This window comes from Aplidium turbinatum, chromosome 8, assembly GCF_918807975.1.
Source record: "Aplidium turbinatum chromosome 8, kaAplTurb1.1, whole genome shotgun sequence".
Classification (NCBI taxonomy): domain Eukaryota; kingdom Metazoa; phylum Chordata; class Ascidiacea; order Aplousobranchia; family Polyclinidae; genus Aplidium; species Aplidium turbinatum.
The window spans coordinates 14,093,435-14,117,515 of NC_137479.1; the positions used below are offsets into that span (position 1 = coordinate 14,093,435).

General features: G+C 37.6%; 1 protein-coding gene across 1 annotated transcript; it reads right to left on the bottom strand.

Annotated features, from left to right (window-relative positions):
* Positions 1–14,885: 14,885 nt before the first annotated feature.
* Positions 14,886–20,533, bottom strand: LOC145775700 (vitamin K epoxide reductase complex subunit 1-like protein 1). Its single transcript, XM_082587048.1, has 3 exons — positions 20,371–20,533; positions 20,112–20,218; positions 14,886–15,839 (listed from the first exon to the last, which is right to left on the bottom strand). The coding sequence occupies exons 1-3, from the start codon at positions 20,523–20,525 to the stop codon at positions 15,625–15,627; spliced, it is 477 nt and encodes a 158-aa protein (XP_082443174.1). The 5' UTR covers positions 20,526–20,533; the 3' UTR covers positions 14,886–15,624.
* Between the last annotated feature and the right edge of the window lie 3,548 nt (positions 20,534–24,081).

A 24,081-nucleotide genomic window follows, 5' to 3' on the forward strand; every position in this document is an offset into this window, starting at 1 on the left:
TCCTGGTTGGTTGAGCAAGGGAAGCAATAAAACTCGTAGGGGAATAGAGCGTGCCGAAGGCACGTGTTTTCTAGGGGGGTCCGGGGGCATGCTCCCCCGGAAAATTTTTGCAAAATTACACTCAAATAATGAATTATACTGCTTTCTGGAAACACTTTTAGGGTAATTTTTGTATGAAATTTATTAGCAGATAAACAGCTATTAACTTATTAAAGGTAGCTCTTACACACGAACGGGCAATAGGCAAAAAATGCGACTATAATTAGAGAACACCAAAAACTCAGCTACAAAGTCAAGTCTAGCTTAGACCTCACATATCCTGTCTTATTCCAAAGTCTATCCAGCCAGGATAACAGTGTAAAGCCAACATTTGGCTCAAACTTTTGCTTACAAGGCCGATATTACAGTATAACCATACAGTGCCCTAGATTTTTTCATTACATAGCTCACTGGCACAACATCCAACAGAGCAGAGTTGCCAGATTATGAAAAAGTCTTAAAGCAAAAATAATACAAAGAAAAGGCCAAAACAAGGAAAATATTAGACAAAAAAGGCCAAATGGATATATTTACCTGTTTCTATCAAAAATAATAAAATTTACATATATATTTTATAACTTGTAGTGGATTTTAATAAATTGTAGCAAAAATAATTCTGAAAGTAGCCCAAAAAATAGCAAGTTAGCCTATAAAAGTAGCGGATGAGTTTTGATCCGCCACATTACGAGTATTAAACAAGTATAGAACATGTATTGAACAATGTTGAATATGGTTTCATCTGGTAAGGTTACAATATTAGAGAAATATTGATTATTATGCATTTTGAAGAGTTATTTAAAAAAAAACGAATTCGCGGAATTTAGCTAATCTGGCAACCCCGCGACTGGAAGCAATTTTTAAATCGCTTCCAGCGATTAGTTAAAAGAAACGTAAATTGCGAAAACTTTGCGCTGCTTTTTTCCTTTCTTTCAAACTTGTTTCTTCTTATTGCAAAAACGAGAGCAACGGATGCAATACGAATCTTCGCTTCCGTTGGCTTCCAACTTTTTTAAAATTAAAACCGAGTTAAAATCATCCGGGGGGGGCATGAGTTAAAAACCGTTCTAAATCGCATTTAGGTAAAGAAATTACGAAATCGTTTTACTGAAAAATATCAGCTTCTCTTTTTTCAATTTTGACAGGGGAAGCAATGCTTCCCTTGCTTCCATTGAGGATACGCCTCTGCTTCAAAGGTAAAAAAAGCTTTTTCTCTGCGTGTAAAATTTTTTCTTTGGTAGGCTACGAGTTAACCAAGACCTATCGGTTGTGATGAGGGCCACCGAGAGAAGTTAGCACTGGTCGGGAAACAATACGAAAAATGGGCCTCAAAATAATTTTTAACAAAAATACAACTAATCTGTATCTTGCGATGCATGTTCGTGAAGCTGAAGTTAGCTACTTTCTTCAGCATGAAAAGAATTTCATTCAATGTGAAAATCAACAAAATCATTGGATTACACTTGCAGTGGCGTAGCTAGGGGGGGGCGGGGGGGGGGCGGACCGCCCCGGGCGGCACGCCTGGGGGGCGGCACTTTCAGATAGGACGTTTTTTTTTTGATAATGCAAAAAAGTACACGAAAAATAAAAGCAAACAGAATGGCAACGTTCAAAACTGCACAGGGCCCGATTTAGCCTAAGCGCTGCCCTAGGCAGATACGAAAAGTGCCGCCTCCCAAACAATTTTTTTCGATGGTGCGCTATACGATTTATATTTTCAATTCCTTACAAAAAAGTTATTTGCACTGTTTATTTGAATACATCAATGAATGTCATTGTATAATAAACTAATTGTTTAAAATCGCTTCCGGCGGGCTTTTTCTCTTGCAAACAAATCAATAATTTCTTCAAAGTCTGTAGAAACAAGTAAACATGAGTTAATCCTCAAAAATGTGAGATCATTCATGAGATCATTCATGGTTTACATACTTTAAGCATCAAGGCAAGTACACAAAATAGCCTGCAACTTTTTCATCAACCTAACATTGACTAAAAACATTTTTTCTAGGCTCCTTTAAATTTACTAACTGTGAAACAAACCGAACAAAGATTAATAAAAATTGCACAGACAAACCCTAGTCCCTAGTCCTCCATACTAAGCGAGACAGAAAAATAAAACAAGCGCTAAGCAGCACATATTGTTGAAAACCAATCAAATGTGAAGTAGCCTACTCTAGGGGCGATGACTTGCCGCACTGTTTATAAATGTGTGTGATGTGATAACATATTTATTAATTCCTGTATATCTGTTGTGAATTATTATATTCACGTACAGTATTATCATTTATCAATGTAATATATTCGTATATTTTGCCGCCCCCAATAATTTGCCGCCCTAGGCAACTGCCTACTCTGCCTACTGCTAAATCCGGCCCTGTCAAAACATCTTAAATATCTAAAAACGTTTCAAATTTTCATGAATTTTTCTGCCGTTATGTTTTTAATACGTTACAAAATTCCTACTAGCCTTTATTAAGCAGAGGCGGAAACATGCTCTTCAAATTTGGGTAGCCTTGTAAAAGGTTACAAATTGATTATTTTAATTCTGCAGCAGTTTTTGTGCTTTTGCATTCAGTATATTACTAAATTATAATGGTCAGTGGCCTAGCCAAAGGGGGGGAAGGGTTGGGGGTTTCAACCCCCCCTTTTGAGAAAAACTAAATGGAGAAAACTGAATCACTCTTTAAATTTTACGAAGCAGATCTGCCGTGTATAAACGCCCTTGCTATTATATCTGAACTGCGTATATGTGGTATCGATGTCTTTTCAATTCTTCCCAAACCAGCTTGCCAAAAAGTGCTGTAAGTGCATTGCCATTTTGCCCGCAGTCAACGTTTCCAAACATTAATATTTTACTCCGCATTCTGGCTACTCTTCCAGTTAGCCTACCACTTGCACCAATGAAAGATCTTTTTCTGCTCTTCGAAGACTTAAACTTATTTAAGAAATTCAACCTCTGAAAACCGATTAAATGGTTTGGCTTTGCTTAATCTGTATAGAAAATTGGTCCCAACTGTTGAGGATGTCATTAACAAGATGTGTGAAAAGGTTCGTCGACTTCCTTTTTCCCTTTAGTTTCATCAGTATCAATGATTTTTTGCATTCTTATTGCTTGTGTTGATGAATTTTTCATAGCTGTTAGCTGTAAGCATGATTCTACTAATTCGACATGTTAAAGCAATTCTGGTGCTTTATCTTTTAAAATGAGTAAGAACTTGTGTGTCATATTATGCTTTATAATTCGAATGACCTTTCATAATTCATATAGCAGGGTGTGACCGCTCTACAAATGTTCAGTATCCATGGTATCCAGCTAACTCGTGCAGTCGATGGAAACACCGCAATATCTACAGCTGTGAAAAATTGCACTAACCTTTTATAGCCTATACCCGATTCCAGTGATTTGTTATACAAAACTTGAATATATCAGAAATAAAGTAACTTCTTTGTCTCAAAGCTTTTTGTCTGACACTCATTAAGATGTATGACGTCTATGACGTTACATTTTTTAAACTTCGGGTTAACTTTAAAACATAAAAGTTAGTGACTTACCGGAATAAGATCGTTTTTTGGATCAACTAAGGAGAAAATTGATAAGTAATAAAACTGTAATAATCTCGCAAAAAAAAAGCAATCAACCTATGTCTCTAAAAAAAAGTTTGCCTAATTTTAAACGAAACTGCATTAAAAGAGCTAGTTTTGCCAATACCAAACATTCAAATATCTCAGTCAGGAGTTAGCAACAAGAAAACATAAAGACTTCAGCTTTATTTTCGAAAAATGCCGAAGAAAACATGATCTTATTCTTTTGCTATGCCACCGGACAGCACCATTTTACAGGAATAATCATACCCACATTTTTGTTGAAAATGCTCTCAGAATGCACCAAATTCTAAGTAATTTTTCAAAATTTTCTGGGGGAGGCCCCCCAGACCCCTCGCCGAGGCCCCCAGGCCCCCCGCGAGTACGCCGGCGGACTTCGCCCGCCGGCCGTCAAAACCTCTCCTTTTCACAATTCCTGGCTACGCTACTGATAATGGTACGTTCGTCTGACTTTACACCGCAAGTTGAAAATAGCACGTTGCGTATTGCAGTGCTGATAAAAAAAACGCATTTCATTTTCACATGCTTTTTCTTGAAGGGGCGGCAAAATCTGAATCCGCCCCGGGCGGCACATTCCCTAGCTACGCCACTGTTAACACTTGCAGCAAGAAATGCCATTGTGGCTAACTATTTTGTCTAGAAAGCTTTGTAAACACACAATACAGGCAACGAAAATAGTTCAACCAAGCAGTTAATTCAGGGGTGTTTAAACTTTTTCACAGGCGAGCCAGATTTGATAATACTGAAGTGTTCGCGGGCCAACAGCCTCTAACAATCTTGCTTTGAGTAGCCTAAAGGAAGATGCATACATAGCAATATTGTATTATGTAATGTCGTTTTTATGTAACCAAGCAATCGCCTATAGGCTACAGATTTAGTTGTATTGTTCTATACATATCGCCGGATATGGTAAGTTATTAAGATCTAATGCTTTATTTATCAGAACTTAAAACATCCAAAAACTTTGTAAGAAAGAGAAAAATACCTTTTTATTTCGTCTGTTGCGAAAACAGTAGGCTATATAGCAAATATAAACCGATACAAATATATTCAACAACAGACAGGAAGCAGCGAAAGACTATAAGTCATCGAGTCAGCTGCTTCCTGTGCTTTCAATGTGACAAATGTGAAGCATCCCCATTGCGTTGAAAACAAGATAAGCTTAAGTTCCGTGAAATGAAAACAAAAGTTGTTTACTGCTGCGACAGTCTAAGGGAATTCCTCTGGTTTTATTGAAACATAAAAAATATGACGCCCTACAAAAGTAGTACCAGTAAGCTTATGAGAAAAGAAACAGAACAACGAAGAGAAAAAAAGACACATCTACGCAAAAACAACAACTGTTAACTGCTTGCACAAAGGACGAAGCAAAAATACTGAAAGTAGGCTAATCATAGTTTATAATTACAGCTTAAGCTTGCAGTTGACTCGAGTATCTCTGCAATCTGCATGCCACAACTTTCAGCGAACAAGTAGGCCACATCAGGGGCTTCGGACACTTTCTGAGAGTGGGGGGGAGGTAATTTAAGCAGGGGCGGGAATGATGTTTTGACATCGACAGGCGGCTTATTGGATTATCACATCACATATACTTCTTGGAGGTCGCCCCCAGACCTCCTTTGCATTACTGAAAGCTTCAGTTTCTTATACAGCGTCTTAGGCAACATGTTTTGCGCTGAAGAGGCAAAATTTTTGCTTTTCAGCACGATTTAAAATTAAAAAATTATTTCAACGAATCTGAAATCGCGAGCAAAGGCTCTTTAACATTTGCCACATTTTTTGAAGTTTTGAGACAATTTTGGCTGGAAGAGGGGACGTACGCAAAAATCCCTCTCAGTATTCTTCCTTGACTCAAGTCCTCCAAATTTGGCACTTCAGACAATAAAAGGTTAGATTTAAAAGGCCAAAAGCGTTAAGGTCAAAGCTAGCCCTACATTCAACTCAGAGAAAAATAAAATTAAAGCTAAAATGCATTAACTTTTACAACAACTGAAAATAGAGAGACATCTTGATCGATACTACAGGAAGGCCTACCGTTCTGAGCCGTGTAAGAAATAACAATAAACAAAAAATGGAGTTTTACAAATAATAATATTGTTTAAAAATAAATAGAAATTTTACTTGACTCAGCAAATAGCTGTCCCTTGACTTAGCTATCCTTTACAATCAATTTTAAAAGCCACCCATCTTCTCGCCATCAACAAAATTGCATGGCATGGCAAAACCATCAAGCCCCGCATGGTTCAAACAAAGGCGAAGAGAAGCTATCTCCGCGAAAAAAGCCGCCTAGTTAAACAGTTAAACAAAAAGCCGCCTAGTTAAACAAAAAGCCGCAAAATTAAACGGTTTGTAGCATTGAGAAATTATGACATCACACATTAGGCTACATAGCGCATTCTGATGCGTAGCCTATATTTTTGACCAGGGGCGGATCCAGGTATTAACGTTAGGGGGAGCGATGTCATTGACATTCAGGCAAGTGATCAGCCCGGCACAAACAACGACGGGAGGTCTCCCCTAGAAAAATTAGATTGAATTTGGTGCGTTCTGAGAGCATTTTGAACATAGATTATGAGAAATTCTATAACTTGAAAAACCCTCAACAATGCTGTTGTTTAACAAAGGGAGGGATGAAGAGCTGATGTGCCCTTGCCATGTCAAGTTGAAGCCTGAACAATCTAGCCGCATTTATAGTTGAGACTGAAGGTTTCACTCTTGATTGTTTCAAAGCAATTTAAAAATTGATCACGGAAAGATAATAACACGTAGCCTAATTCTGTTTTCCCAATGTCACAGCATAATATTGACATCAGACATTGAGGTTGTTATATAGACTTACTGTATAACTTCGAGGTTTTATTCCTCTGACAAGTTTTGAATTGTTATAAAGAGCAATAAGGAAAGGTTATGAATACATTCAACATAATGAGCAACAAAAGTGGGGGCCAGGTCAAAACAATTGGTCATGCTCCACTCCCCGTAGAATCGCCACTATAAGCTAGCTTTCGATTGAAAATTTTTATTTTGGACCAGCGAAACACTACAATTTGTACATTAAAACTATAGAATGACAGTTAAACATAGTTAAATGACGAAGAAAGGATATAGTCTTCCTTGAAACGTGTCATGCACGATCGCTGCACCAGACAAAGAAAGAAACTAACACTAACAGAAACAATTATTTCTGTGGACTTCACAAATAAAACGAACATAAAAAAAAACTACTTTGCCGGTACGGGGAATACTAACAGGTGTTGTTGTGTGCGACGCGAACATAACAGGTGCGGTAGTTAATTGCGCCGGTGACGTCACGATTTTCCTAATCCACCCGGCAGGACTGAGCAACTGTTAAAGCACGCCAACTTGAAGAAATCACTCGGTTTCCAATGACTGCTTCGCAGCAATGAAGTTTATACGGTTTTTCAAATTTGTTGACAAACAGTTCTCAATCCACTGTACGGTACACAAGTTCCACAGGTTGGCCAATGACGCACGGTAGTATGACCGGATCAGTAATGCCAAATGATGCACTTGTACGCGAATGATTCTATAGTGATTGACTCAGTAAGTTGAACTTTGAGAGATAGCAAGCTGCAAATATGAAATTCAGCCTACACGCAAATGAGTATTACCATAGCAGTTGTCAAACTTAAGTCCTTATTCAAATAGAATTACATAACAGAGAAGCAGCTAACAAAGCATAAACATCAATCAATCAACTTTCAGTCACAAACTACAGTAACTAACAAGTTCGGCTAGCTGGCAAACTAGCAGCAAAAACGAAAACGTCTCGAAAGTTCCATAGACAATCTCGTGGTGAGTGTTGCCATTTGCAAATCAGCGATAACAATGAAGGGGAAACGACGCTAGGTGGCGAATACACAAATCAACGGGAGTAATGCAGTAAAACGAAAGGCAGGCCTATCAAGGACCTATTGAAAATCTAACAGGTGTCGTACCTTTGACTACAACACAAAATCAAGTTTGCGGTTTCTACTGTTGGCAAATCGATTTATCACGAAGTCTGTCAATTAAAATGTCCCGATGCTGGTATGGTAAGGCCAATCCATTCAGTCTTTCCTCGCCAATGTTGTTCTTTAGCCAGGTTTTCAGCGATCGAAGAGATGAAAAGCTTTTTTCGGCTGATGCTACGCTGACTGGCAAGGTTAATAGTATTTTTAGAAGAGAGTGTACGATTGTGTACACATCTTCATCACACTATGTTGTAAAGCTTCTTCCGCAGTCATCGGTAAGACTGCAGCAGTCGCCGGAACAGTTATATTTGCTCACTTCTCCTTCCATTGTTGGATCTCTGTTGTTGAATAATGAATATATTGTTGTCTGTTGTTGAATATATTTGTCTGTTGTATAATATATTTTGTATATGTGTTGTCTGTTGTTGAATATATTTGTACCGGTTTATATTTGTACCGTAGAGCCTACTATTTCGCAGCAGACAAAATAAAAGGTTTCTCTCTCTCTCTCTCTGAACATAGAGCAGATTCCACTGATTCCACACTATATATATGACGTAACAAACGTTGTAGGCATTGCAAATGACTTTTGTCAATGCTTTCGGATCAATACTGAAGCAATTTCGTGGTAGCAATGATGTTAGGTGACAAGATGCTAAAGTCTCATTGAGAAACATTGAACTTTGCTCTTTCTAGATGCAATTTCAAGGTAGAATTCCAATGGTTTTAGTTCCACGTCTGACCGCCAAAGTTACCAATAACCTGCTCTGTCAACCAACTTATCTAGGCTAAGGGATTTATAGCTATGCTCTATAGTGCCGGCAAAAAGTTTAAAAACTTTTTAAATTTTATTATTTTCGTTCGGTAATTAGACTCTGTGACGAAATAATAGCCTTACACTATATTATCATTATAGCCTACCTCATAGCCGTACGAGACCAAAGCATTTTGGGGGGGCAGAAAGTAAATTTGCCCAAATGTGCACGCTTTTATAGAAAAATAATTGCCCAAATATAATGTATGCGGTGCATGATAACCATCCCTGATGATAACAGTGAAAAAGTAACATAACAAGATCACCAGCAGTGGCGTAGCCAGTAATTTTGAAAGGGCGGGGGTTGAGGGCGTGTTTCGCTTATGACACACCCAGCAGTGGGAGGGTCTGGGGGGCCTCCTCCAGAAAATTTTGAAAAATTACTTTGAATTTGGTGCATTCTGAGAGCATTTTCAACAAAAATGTGGTTATGAATATTCCTGTAAAATGATGCTGTCCGGTGGCATAGCAAAAGGATAAGATCATGTTTTCTTCGGTATTTTTCAGAAATAAAGCTACAATTCTCTATGTTTTCTTGTTGCTAATTCCTGGCTGAGATATTTGAATGCTTGGTAATGGCAAAACTCTCTCTTTGCAATACCCCCCCCCACCCCTTGGCTACGCCACTGATCACCAGCTAGCTAGAACTTCTTACCAAAGTATTCAAGATAGAACAAATGAATTCATCTTTGAAGAGCATGGTAAGTAGGAGTAACAAATATTGTTTTACACACCACAAATAATAAACAAGGCCACTTAAATATTCAGTTGTGATGTCATAAAAGACTCAGAAAAATAAACATTGCAGGAGACCGGCTCAGGGTGACCATGCGGATTCAGAAAAAACTACATAACAATAGAGAAATTATAATTAAATGTAATAAAACACAGACATACTACTTCTGTTCAAATAAACTTTGTTCAATCAATTAAAGTAGTTTTGATGATACGAATTTTAGTACAAAAATAAAAAGGTCTGGCAGCACTACTTCTAAAAATATAGTTAGGCTAGGTAATTTGATGACAAAAATAACTAAGTTTAATATATTTTAAGTTTGCATACAGACGGTGACGTAGGATTCAAAGAACCCAATTAGCCTAACAGTTCGTATTTACATTGATTCAATGTCTGAATATTGAATAATATTCAATCATCGGATTTGCAAAAGGCGTCGTTGGATTTTCAAAAAATCGCCGAATAGGAAACTCGCCGAAAAAGGCTCTGGCCGAATAGGGAACTCGCCGAATAGTAGCAGAACCTTTTTATAAAAGTAACCAAACAAAGCTAAGCAACACCTTAACAATAAAATTACAGTACTTTTAACAGGTATAACATGTTTTTGTTAAATGTTGTGGTGGTGTTGCTTAGCTATGTCCATTAATGGTTGAAAAAGTACTGTGACCTCCCCACCCGAATTGTTTTGTAAAAGTACCGGTAGGCTATTCACCAGATTTATATAAATTCATATTTTGTAGTTGCCCAAATCAAGATGATGCATTTATGGATATTATGAAAAAAATTAAAGACTTTGTACATTTTGATGCGAGGCAACTGCATCATGCCAATTTGGGCAGTTTTATAAATAGACTATGATCAGATAATTTCATATTTTTTGTTGCCTTAATCTAAACGATACAGTTATGTAAATGGGAAAAATTAATGAATTTGTTCATTTTGGGTAAACTGCCTCACGCTAATTTGGGCAGTTGCATAAACAGACAGACTAATCAGTTTCATCAAATAATTTCATGTTTTTAGCTGCCCAAATCAACACGATGCATTTGTGAAAATTAATAAAATTAGCTATATAGCAAATTTTGTGTTTTGATTTGGGCAGTTTCACAAAAGTATTAGAGACATATTTTGGTGGCTGCCCAAATTGGCATGATGCAGTTGGTTAAATGCATTTCATACTATAGTTTGATCACCATGCAATACAATACATCAGTACGGGTGTGCTAAATGAAAATTTTGCGGCACATTTCTTGTGCAAATAAGAGGCTGTACTTAGTTTGATAGGTAAAAGATATTAATTTATAGTTTTTCTTAATTCATGCCATTTTGTAGCTTTTTATATAGCAATTTTTGCCCTAATAATTTTAAGATTTTGCCCGGATTCGCGACGTTTTGAAACAACAGGGGGGGCGGCTGCCCCCCCTGCCCCCCTGGCTCGTACGGCTATGGCCTACCTTAGCCTGACCTAATCTTCGAACATGGCGAAAGACTTATTCAGCATTGCTTTCGATATGTTGTTTTCCAAATCGTACACATATAAATGAAGAATAAAGTTACTTTCTTAGGTTTTAGGGAGGGCGATCGCCCCAATCGCTCCCCTCTGGATCCGCCCCTGTTTTTGACAGGATACATAGTTTGGCGTTGTCTTGCGAGTCGGAGTTTCCAAGCAAAAAAAACTCAAACGTTGTGGAACAAATTAAAAAAATGAAAGTAAAACACAAATGTAAAAAAATATTAAAAACGAAATTTTTATCTCGTCATTAGTGGGAGGGGGGGGGGGTAATTTTGCATTAGTTACCCCCTACTCCAATTGGTGGGGGTAATCTCCCCCGGCTCCCCTCTAACGGAGCCCATGGGCTACATGCAGATATATCAAAAAATTTGTTTAACTTGCTGTCCAGACTATGCTTTCGCTCGGCCTTTTGCGTGTTTGCGGTTTATATCCTTGACCAATTTCAATATATCTTTAAATTTTCTGTTGATGGCTTTGTCAGACATCAAACGTAGGCTGAATTAGTTGTTCACAAGTGCTAGGTTCCGTTTTGGCTATAGCACGCAATAAGGGCCTCTTCCATAATGCTGTTCACTTTGTTTTTGTGTTAAACGCGGTTTTTCTTTTGGCATGTTTAAATAAGAGTTTGCAAACAAGAAAGTTTATTACATACCAGCTGAAATTAAACAACATTTGAAAAAGCTTTATTTAGATCAACTGACTCACTGGCTTGTCAAATTGATGCTCAAAACGATCTATTATATCCAGTGCTGTATTCGTAGGGTATACGGCGGTATACGCAGTATACTCTCTGTTTTTTCGAGCAACTATAGTATACCCTCTGGTTTTCAAAATAGAGTGCGTATGTTATCCTTAAGCTACTGATTCTTGACAACTAGCCTACTAACTAACTACTTAATCCTTTGAGGACCAATGGTATACGGTGTACAATGGTACATGGGTGTACCATGAACCCGTTCTGAGAGTTTTATCATTCAATCAATTCATTCAGAGCATTGTTAGCAGAATGCAAATGAGACTTTGTGCTAATGCCGACACTAATAATGGTCAGCTACTGGTTGACATTGCTAACTTTGCAACCTGAAAAAATGATAGAAGGAAATTTGCGTCATGGAGAAGCAGAGGTGAGAAGAATTTGTACACGCTTTGACATTGATGAAATGCAGTCAATCCAAGGGTTAAGAGACTTTAGTGAAGAAGTTGAAATTGTGCCCAATAATTTGAAGCCTCTCTTGACAGCTATTTCAAAACTTTCCTTGTTCTACAGCAGAATATGAACGTGGTTTCAGTTTATTGAACGTTATTATCACAAGTTCAAGAGCATCTTTGCTTATTGATAATGTGGGCTGTTCGATGTTAACTAAACTTAATTGCAATGGACCACCTGTGGCTCAATTTACTGCTAAAAATGTGTAAGATCCTGACTGCCAAACCACCGATCAGCTAAGGATACTAAATCCCAAATTTGTAAAGAGGATAAAGATGTAGATTCTTCTCGGCAGGCTGTTTGGAATGTAGGCCTATTCATAAAAAATAAACAATTTTGTACCTCTTGTCCAATTCTGATGTTGACAATTCATGTTATGGTAGAATAAAGATTGGTATTTTGCAAGTTGTGTATTTAACATTTTATCAAATCTGAGACAGTATACCCTGTGCTTTTTTTACGAATACAGCACTGATTATATCTAAAAGAAGCAGATTTGTAATGATCTAAGGGCGCTACAAATTCGCGCTTACAAAAAAAAAACGCGGGGAGCAATTTTTAGGAATTTAATCGTATTTCCGCAAGCGATCGTTGCACTTAACTTATTTTTTTACTTGCAAAGATGTTTTTCACTTATTTGCAACTACCGGTAGCCTACTTTATTCCACATCAAATTTTAAAATCGACCTCAACATATGTTAAAAGTATAGGTAAAAAAAAAGCACAATTGATGAGCAGAGGTAGGCCTAAGATTATTTACTAGCATGTGACGTAGGCCTACATTTCTTCACGGGTAGGATTCAAAAGCCTGCTGGGCACTGGTAGCCTTGTGGATTTTTTCTCTATATCCTACTAATGTAGCTACTAGTAAAATCATTTGGGCAAAAACGTCAAGTTATTAGGACAAATCAATTTTTACCATTAGTTTTCAACACACTAGCCTACATTTCAGAAAGCCTGCTGGGTACGGATAAGTATGAGGTTTCTTTCTCTGTATCAGAAGAAAAAATGATGTCGTAATTTACTAAAATACGGTTTTGGTTTATTAGCATAAAACTATTAACAATAAGTAGAGGAAGACGGGGTAAAGCGGGACACTTTTCGTATAAACGTAATTTCAGCAACAGTGATGGTTGGATTGAGTTAATTTTTTTCTAATCTTTCTACTGTTATAGTGCAAATCAAAAAAAAATTTTTTTTTTAAATGTCCCGCTTTGCCCCAGCCGTGAGGCAAAGCGGGACACTTCATTTTTGCATGATTTGGTACTGTTTTGCCGCTTCTCTCAAAGACAACTTCTTGCTTTTCACATCTTCTATTGCATTCTTAATATTGATAGCCTATCCGTCCATCTACCTATTTCAGTTTTTCTCTTATAGCGACGAACCATTGTCAGAATTGTGTAGGCCTACCGGTAGGCTACAATATAAATGAATGCTGATAAATATTTTACAATCTTGAAGGCTACAAGAGTTATAAACAAAAATTCAATCAACAGAAGAACCACAGATACAATCTAGACTTCTAGAGTCTCATGCTGCCCTAATGCACTGTCCTACTTTGCCCTAATACAGCTGTCCCACTTTGCCCCAAAGTATAGCCTTTAAATAACATCTCTGCTGAAACCTGTAAAGTTTTAGGTAAAAGTTGCTTTTGTTACCAAGTACAAATACAGTCTCAATGTCTAAGATAAAAACAAACCTACCAACAAATTCGCTTATGCTAACGAATGTGGTAGCTACTTTTCCATCTCTTCCTTATAACAAACTATGCCAAAACACATTTTAGGCTACTTCTTCACAACACGCGTTTGCTCTGCCAATCGCCATTTTTTCACAGCAAATACAGTTTATAGTTGCCTAACTAGTGCTTCCGGTTAGAGGGAGCCAAAGAATACAAAACGAGAGAAATCGCGATGTCCGCGTTGCCAGGGCCGAATTTAGCCTAAGTGCTGCCCTAGGCAGATGAGAAAAGTGCCGCCCCAAAAAAATTTTCGAGGATGATTTTCGATTTTTTGATACAATACAGGCACTGGTTCTCGTTTGTCCTCAATGCCGCCATTTTTATAAAACTTCATGAAACTAAAGTTCTTTCGTATACTAGTCTTACTTTTTGGCTTGTATACATACTTTAAGCATCAAGGCAAGTACACAAAATAGCCTGCAACTTTTTCATTAACCTAACATTGACTAAAAACATTTTTTCTAGGCTCCTTCAAATTTACTAACAGTGAAACAAACCGAACAAAGATTAATAAAAATTGCACAGAAAAAGCCTAGTCCTCCATACTAAGCGAGACAGATAACTAAAAGAAGCGCTAAGCAGCACATATTGTTGAAAACCAATCAAGCGTGAAGTACTCTAGGGGCGATGACTTGCCACACTGTTTATAAATGTGTGTGATGTGATAACATATTTATTAATTAATAACATATTTATAACAACATATTTATTATTTGTAGTATTAATAGTTGTCATTGTTTTTATTTATTAATTGCTATATATCTGTTGTGAATTAGCCTACTATATTCACGTAGCCTACAGTATTATCAATGTAATATATTCGTATATTTTGCCGCTCTAGGCAACTGCCTACTGGTAAATCCGGCCCTGCGCGTTGCCCCGTCTTCCCCTAAGTTATTCTGAAAATTACAGTGGACAAGTAGCCTATTACCACTAAAGAAGAAAAAGAAAACACATTTTTGCACTTCTTTGAAGTTTTAGCAAGAAAACTGAAAAAGTTTTAGTTTATGGCCCAAATTAGAAAACTAATCATACTGTGTCAGATTTTAATTTTTTTTTATAGCTCTCATAACAAATAACTCAATGTCGTAGACAATCTGGCAGTTTTGATATAAATCAATTGAAGTGTCGCCTAATCTTTCGTCCATCTAAAAGAGGTTTTCAGCGCGGGCGACGTACGAAACGAACGGGCTTGGACGTAGGCCTACGAGAAACGTGTTAATAGAATAGGGCCTATAGAAAATAGCAATACATATTGATCATAAAATTTTTATTGTAAGTAACAGGTTGTCACAAGAATCACAAATTATACGCTATAAGCTCAATATAAAAATTTACAATGCAAATATCATATAACGCTGCTGGCATATGAGTTTCAGCAACCTCTCAAATGGTGGGCTCATCGACGTGATCTTGCCTCAAAAATATCAAATTTGCTGCTTGGCACCTAAACCAGAGGCGTCCAACCAACACGTTAGTGGCCCGCCAAACTCTCAGTAGTAGCCTGTTAAACTTTTAATATTGGTTTGTTAAATCATACTAGTTAGGACGGCAACTATTTTTCTTGTTATGACACATTTCTTTGATCAATGTTGCCTTATGTCAATATAGGCCTACCGTAGTAAAAAGTGGTACAACAACACATATTTAAAATTCAGACCACGGGTTCTTAACGAGTGCTTGCATCCCCAAAGGGTGCAAGATCTGTTGCTAGAATGTGCATTGTGCATGGATGCTGAATCATTAAGATTGGTTATGTCTATATACTGTAAATACAAAGCCATTAAACTTCTCTCAGAATACGGTACATAACAAACCGACAAAATACACAGAGAAAGTGGGATGACGAAAAACAATAGTAGGACGTCATATGACGTTCAAAAAGCAAGAGAAAAAATACCAACGGCGTCTGACACAAGATTGTAAAGTCAAGTTTCATTCGAATAAATCATCTGCAAAAAGTTATATTGCACATTTGCAGAAATTTTCAGTAAAATCATTTAATCTACCTTCTTTGCAATGCGCCTGAACTGATTTTTGGCACGATAATTTATGTAAAAAAGCAAGAACGTAACCACATACGTTGCTGCACACACAACACAAAAGTCATGGAGAATAAATGCCAGAATGTAAGCCAGATAAAAAGACATAATGATGCCACCAGCGCTGGTCCAGAACAGTATCATGGAAATTATCTCACCATTCCAGAACAATCCTGTGAAAATCGAATGTGCAATCAAACATTGCTGGTGGTACTCACTGGCAAGAAACTTAGATACAGTAGAATTCGCCTATAACGGCACCTCTAGGGGATTTGCAAAAAGTGACGTTATAGCCGAATTGACGTTATAGACGAACTACCGCAAACTATTCCACAACTGTCTTTTGATTAAAGAAAGAGGTGTATAATCCAATCAGGGTTACTGTGTAGCCTACCGGTACCACCAAACTGACAAAAGGCACGCAGAAAATACAGTAAACAAAGAAATTGTTTAAAAAAATAACCTACAGCGAAAGCTGAGCGAAAGGTACAGGAAATTTGCGCAATAGGCTACAGCTCGTTACATACAGTAGTAGAGAAGTTCATTGTTTATTAGCGAAAAAGGCATTGATCTTGAGCTGTTTCGGTTTTGACACGGATTTGACACACCTGTAGACTAGAGTGTAGAGCTGCTTTTTACACGTAATAGTTTTTCACGCGGGAAAAAAAAGTTAATTAGTATATACAGTACTGCACGTACAACTGTTGCTTTGAGTTGTTTAAAGGTCAGCTGTAGAGCTGCTTTTTACACGTGATAGTTTTTCACGCGGGAAAAAGGTTAATTCAGTTAAAGTCCCTGCTGAGAACGACGTAGCAAAATAAATGGAAGACATTTTGCAAGCAGCAGCGCTAATTGGATTAAAAGACTGACCGTTCGTGGTGAAGGTGATGGCTTAAAGTGACGTTATAAACGAACAAAAGACGTCTGGGGACTAATAAAGGGTGCTGTTACACGCGAATTGACGTTATAGGCGATAGTGATGCAAGCCGCGCCGCGTGCGCGGCCGCTTATGACTTTTTTGCCGCGTGTCGCGCCGCGCCGCGTGGAAAGTTGAAATGAAAAAGCCGCGCCGCGCCGCTTGCCGCGTAAACTTTCAAGAAATTAAACTTTTGTAAACGTAAACTTTCAACTTTTCAAGAAAATCAGTTATGAAACTTCAAATTTAAATTGGAAACACTAATCAGTTTTTTTTTCGGAAACCCTAAGCTGGAAAGCTCAAAGCTATGCAAATGGCTTGCAGTTGACAGGGTTTTTGGCCATTTTGGGGCTGGCTTGTGAGGAAACTGTACGAGTGTTTTTGGTTAATAGCCTAGCTGATAAGCTCAGTTACCAGGCTATAGGCCTAGCGCAACTACCGCATTAGTTACTGTAACAGTTAGCCTAGTGAGTTCAGGCTATAAGTTTTACTCTTGACATCTTGTCTGTCTGTGTTGTGTGTAGTTCACAGCCCTCGAAATTAGCTTGCATCTACGACGGCAAAAACATTGCCGTCGCCAAATCAACAAACCTTGGATTGCGGCGGCAATTGCCGTATGCTTTAATCAAACGAAATTTTATGCGCTTCTTCTTCATCGCATGTCACACGGCGGTAGCCCAGAGCATCACGCATGCTAGTTTATGCGCTGACAATGCTCTTGTGAACTGTAAAAAATTTACAACCTTATAAATACTGGCTTAATTGTTACGAAAAAGTTATTCTTTCATCGAATGCTTATTTTTGACCGGTGTTGTTGCGAATATAAAAAGTGGTACAAAATTGGATAAATGGTTCTTCGGCAATAAAGAAAAGTAATGCTTCCGATCATATGGCATTGCGCGTTCATGAACGGGCAGTTTTGCGTCTTCAAGTATTCCAGTGACGACGCGACAACCTCATCCTCCGATGATTCTGATTCTGACTAGTTCTTTATCCAACAGACTTTGTGTTGCTCGCAGTAGGCTATCCTAATTGTGTCGAAATTATGTTAGTGTACTGTATACGTAAATCGAGGCAATCTTCTCGCAGGGAGGTATTGATTTGTAATCGGTACCTGATTGAGCAATTAACGTTATTTCATGATTATTTAACGTCGCTAGACGTAGAATTAATGTAAACAAACGTAAATTTCTTATTGGGCATTGTTGTTACGCGATATAACTCGCCGGGAAAATTAAATCGATTAGTGCTGACTCAAACATTGAATCAACCCAAAATTAACTTACTTTACCCCCCCTCCCCCAATGAGTTATAACGTGAATCACCGTAACAGCGTGCGTATCGCTTCATCGCTACTTTTGGTATTATTACATCACAACAAATCAAACAGTGCGGTCGTGATAGACTATTCGATTATTTTTTTCTCTTCTCGTTTTACATGTTTTGGTACAATTTTTTCATAATAAACGTTCACAGCAACTGCCGAGGCAATTTCATCTTTTGCCGTTTGGCCTCGTCAACGTTTTTGCGAAGTAAAAATATGCTAATTTTGAAGACTGTGTGAGTGTTCACAGCAAGTAAAATAGTCTGAGGTGAGGTCTTGGTGTGATGTTTCTGCTGATATAAACTCACGCTGCGAGTAAATCAAACAGGAAGAAATTTTAAACAATTTTTGTCTGAATTAAATGCTCATTTTGCGACGGCATTTTTATTGCCGTAGCAGAATGGCTATTATGACGTTTGCGGCGGCATTTACCACGGCATTTGCTGTGTGCCGCCGCTAATTTCGAGGACTGAGTTTATACAGCCACTGACATTAAAATTGCATTATTGCTTACAAAAACTGTTCAAAAGTCCTGATACTGGATCCAGGAACATTCTATTTGAAAAAGCGTGATGTCTTAGAACTTAGATGCATTGCTGGTAAGAGAATATGATCTGGTTAGCCTAGTTATTATAGTGCACAACTGTACCGGTAGGTTACCGGTACCAGTTATATGCCCTGGGTGCTTTTTGCCACAATTGACTTTCTAAAAAATAACGCGTAAAACATTTTTTGAAAATTTTGTAATTTGCGGTGCGGTGCAGTGTCAAAGTTCCAGATAAATTGCGGTGTGCGGTGCGGTGTGTGGATAGGTGATTCAGTTGCGGTGCGGTGTGCGGATAAAAATTTTAGGTTCGCTGCATCTCTAATAGGCGATGCTGTTGTAGCCGAACTAGAATGTATGTAAAAGATAGGAATTCTGCCGGGACCGAGCGAAATGTGACGTTATAGGCGAATTGACGTTATAAACGAAGCCGTTATAGGCGAATTCTACTGTATACTGTAAATTAATAACAACAACTAAAAAGTTAAAATATCATGTATATGATATTAAACATATGCTCAAAAACAGACCCTATCACTAGTATTTAAATTAATTTTTAAACTCCCAATCAAGTGATTAAAGTTTCAGGTTGTGAAGGCTTTTTTTCTTATTTGAGATCTAGATGATCCAGTCTATGACTATTTCTACTGTAGGCTATGTTTCTGAAAAATTCATCAATTGGAATTCCATATTATGCCATAAGTTATGAAGGAATGCTACAATCAAAATGCGTAGTCCCGCGGCAAGCTACATTTTTGTTCTAAATTAGGTGAACTATGTTTTTGCGTAATTCTGCAGTGGTGTTTCGATGATACTGGCCAATAGTAACCTTTAGTTACGTAATCTGTTATTGTGAAATCTACTTCTAGAAAGTTTCTGTGTACGTGACATTCTGGAGACTTCTTGTTGTTGACCAAAAGAGTGAATTCTTGCGATATAATATTACCCTAGTTTGTAGAAGTTGCCGGTCCAAGCAACTGTTATATATAGCCGCGTGATTTGTTTACAATTTATTAAAGTTGTTATTACAGTTGTGTTGAGAGTTGTATGTTATAGGGATTAAAGTTGTAAAGAAAAGTATATTGAAGACAATTGTAGAGTTCTGGCCGATATTGAATAGATTGTGAAAGTGGAAGTTATTGCTAATTGTAAAGTAGCTGAACTTGCAAGCAGCAGTGAACATTTATTTTGAAATCGACGAAGATGTTTGCTGTTCAGAATTTGATTTTTAATGTGCTGGAAGTGGTGAACCATTTGCTAGTTTAAGAATTTTCATCTATCATCTCACAAGTGGAGCCATCGACCATTTATTTGACTGTTTAACGTTTAATATCTCAATAAACTACATCGTCAATCTTTCCAAAGTTTCTTTAGGTGTAAGAACTAGAAGGAATTGTGACAAGACACATTAAAGAATAAGCCTATAATATGCAGTAGAATTCGGCTATAGTTACATATCACTACAGTGACATCTGATGCAAAGATCCATTTTTAAACTGAAGTAGAATTCGGCTATAGTGACATTTCTTTAGACTAGAGTGACCCTTTTTAAAACGTCTCTTCATGTATCGTATCACTGTAGTCGAATTCTACGGTACAATAAAAACATTTTACTAAAAATTTGACTTAAACATCAAATGCAATATTAACAATAACTTTACCTGTAAGTTGTAACAAATAAAATGCAAGTCCAAATACACTGTTTGGTTGATACAAAAAATGGTTTTCACCAAAAATGGGTTTGATAATTCCAAAACCAGTTCCATATCTGTAAAAAATTGCTTGAATAATTTTAAGCGATCAGTTGAAGCAGTAAAGCTGTTTGACACAAAATTTATACCCTTATACTTCTGATAAAGATTGCTTTAAAATAAAAAAATACATTATATAGGCAAAATTTTTTTTGCATCAGCAACATACTTAGAAGTGAAGACGGCAGAACAGCTGATTGTCTGGCTGATGTCACACATTGCTTCATAATCGTCATCAATGGCCTTAGAAGTTTCAACATGATATGCATAAACAGAAAGTATTATGCCGACAAGACATAAACATAGCCTTAAAAATTTATACATTGCAATGAGTCTTCTGTAAACAATATTAGCAAATAGTTAAGTTAGTTCCCAAACTAATTTGAGCGTGACCCAAATCTGAGTTTGGTGAACACCTCGCGACCCAACACACAGACAACATGTAGCCTGCAGACAATTTCAATACTCTACTACTTTTCAACCTATGGTTGTTAGATAGTAGACAAAATATCGACAACCTGACTGATTTTTTACTTAGCCCAGGCTATTATGGTATGTTTAATCAGTTGGTTGTATCCTAAATGAAGAATCCTGCAATCCTTGGATAACTTTTCATCTTCGATAACATTGAGAAACCAGAAAAGAGGTTAAGAGACATCACCGCTCATTTCATTATTACTTATATGGGTAACCGGTTGTAGGGTACCGTCGTCTACTATAGCTCATCTTGCTGGGAGGCTAATTAAAAGCGCTGGATTCATTGCTGTCAAAATGGCTTCTACTTTGTGCCGTTTTTTGGTACTAAAAAAATATGCTAGTTTTTTGCATGCTCTGCCTACAGAGGTCTATTTGACTTGTTCTTCTTTAAGGATTAGTTTGACAACATTCCATAGCACAACACACAATAGGGCTTTACAGCACCAGGATCGCAAATGAACTCCAAACTTTAAAAAAATAGTTCAAAAGTATTGCATTGTGAACATACAGTGCCGTGCTATAATTCAAACTTGCTGTGATTGTCTGAAGGAAGTGACTTGAATGTAGGCAACACTGCTTGTACATTTGTACAAGCAATATTAATTGATTTTGATAATAGGAGCCAAATAAATACGTATAATATGATAATCTAGTCGATGTTTGGATTAAAACAACTTGAAAAATAAAAAAATAAAAATTCATTAATAAATTAATTTGCAACAGTCCCATTTTGGCAGATTTAAATCATCCCTGCATGACCCATTTTTCGACGCTTCGTTTGGGTACCACTGTTATAACCTATCACATTGCACACAAACATTGCTGTCATCTGAAACATCATTACTGGTAGGCTATGCTAACGTTGCACTTGTAAGAATCACTTATATGCCATATGTACTGTATATGGGTCCACGTCTTTTAGGCGCAGACAGTTAGGCGCCGGTCAGATAGGCGTGCACATTGTGGCGTCTGGATATTTAGGTGCGGAGCACTGTGGCGCCCGTTCATTTAGGTGCTATTCCCAGTAAAGTCTGCAGATTGTATCAGCTTGGCAGGTAGGGCAATGCTTTTCACACAAAATGTTATATTGAACAGAAAAATATGTTGTTTTGTTAATGCGCGTGTGGACATGAGGTGCGAGACAACGCTCTACTACTCTTGATATTAGCACATCTCCACAGGACATTTGCTATGCATCCTGAACACAGATTGAACTTTACTTAATCTGTTATCTTTCGCAATTACTTCTACTCGGGATGGACTGGTCGTGTGGCGAGTTCGTATGAGACAACTCTCTACTACATGAATACATTTCTAAAGGGGATATGAACCCTGGCTACAAGTTGCAAGCATAATGGTGCAACTTTGCTCGTTATTAAACCTAGTCGGAGTTTTGACGGAAAACTAAGTTACTCTTTACTCAAGCCTACCACCTGGTTGAATATGGCTACGGTATATTTTTTACTGATGTTTAGTGTAGTTATTATTTGACTCACTAAAAGTGAACAAAGTCATGATCGGAAACTTGAGTAATTTATTAATAAAGCTTTCGCCGACGCAAACCTGGACTAACAACAAATAAATGCCAAACACGCGCATTAAAATACAATATATTTTTCTGTTCAAGATAACATTTTGTGTGAAAAGCATTGCCCTACCTGCCAAGCTGATACAATCTGCAGACTTTACTACAAATAGCACCTAAATGAACGGGCGCCACAGTGCTCTGCACCTAAATATCTAGACGTCACAGTCAGGGCCGGATTTAGCTGATGGGGGGCCCGGGGCACTTTTAGATCGGGGGGCCCCCCTGCAAAAATTTTTTCAAGCCTACGGCGCGAAAAACCACCTCTGCGTCTACAGTACCATCAATCCAGCACTGCAACAGCATTTTGCAAAAACTTCAAAGGCTGAAAGGAAGAAAAAACAACACAAAATCACATTTTTTCCACGTAGGGGGGCCCTGGGGCACCTGCCCCCCCTAAATCCGGGCCTGGTCACAGTGTGCGCACCTATTTGACCGGCGCCTAACTGTCTGCGCCTAAAAGACTTGCTCCCTTGTATATTCTTGCCACTAACCTATAATAGCCTACTCTAAAGTCTTTAGTCCATCTGATTGCCTGCAATAAATAATGAAAGCTGTGAATGGAATAATGTTGCTGAAAACTAAAAGGCTGTGGCTATATTTACACTATATATATAGTAGTGGTTCCCAACCTTTTTTGTTGTTACGGACCCCTTCAGACAAATTATTAATTCTGTGGACCCCTACCTAAATTTTGCCTGAAACTTAATTAACACACTATCGACTATTGTAATAATTATGCTACTTAACTACTGTACTGTGTCATATTGTATTGCCGCTATGACTCCTGCTGCAAATATCAGGTTAAACACTTAAACAGTTGCTCAAATAAGAAAATGAATGAATTGTTCAAGAAATGTCAGCAGTATTTGAATATTAAGGTGACCCAAAGTGCCATGCCGAAACTTTTTCAACGTAAGCAAATTTAATGAGAGGGCTGTTGTTCCCTTTCCTGAACTAAACGACTGAACTGTGGTTGAGTTTTTGACAATGCAACTCGCATGATGTTATCATCAACGTCCAGGCGATTTCAATGTTTAGTTTTTATTGTAACAAAGAGCTGAGAATCCTGCCTCGCAAAGGTAAGTGGTTATGAATGGTACCGGTAACAAAACAATAATCGCTTGCTTTGCCATGAATGGGTAGGTTTGCAGTTATGAGCATCAAAATTCTTCCACAGTTTTTGAATGAGATTCAATGCGTAATAACTCTTTTGATCTCAAATCATGAGAATGTAATCGACATGGGTTGTGGTAGATGTGGTTTAAGGTCAATGTAGCCTACACACAGTAGGCAGCAAGACTCCAGGTTGGGAACCACTGCTATATAGTGTAATAATAGCATCAATAGCGTTGCCAGATAAGGAATTCTGCCTTAATTTGAGAAAAGTTTAAGGCTGTGGCAACATTTACACTAAATAGCTTCAATAATGTTGCCAGATAAGGAATTCTACCCTAATTTGAGAAAAGTTTAAAGCAGTTGAAAACAAAAACTTGTACTTTGGAAATTATTTTTAGTTCTGGGCAAAAGATCAAATTCCTAACTCTAACCCTTACCTTAACCCTTCCTAATTTTAATCCTAACTCTGGCAACAAGTGTGTAAAAATAGCCACACTTTGAAACTAAAACCTTTCACCCAACCAACGCAAGTTGCAATTTGCAAAATGCAAACTGCATCATAAATAAAGGATAGAAATAGCAGCGTTGCCAGATGAGACAACAATATTTTAAAAACTGTGTTGCCAGATGAGCACATGCAATTTTTAAAACAACATTTTTTACGGTTTTGTTTATATCTTCAAATTTTTCTGCGCGGTA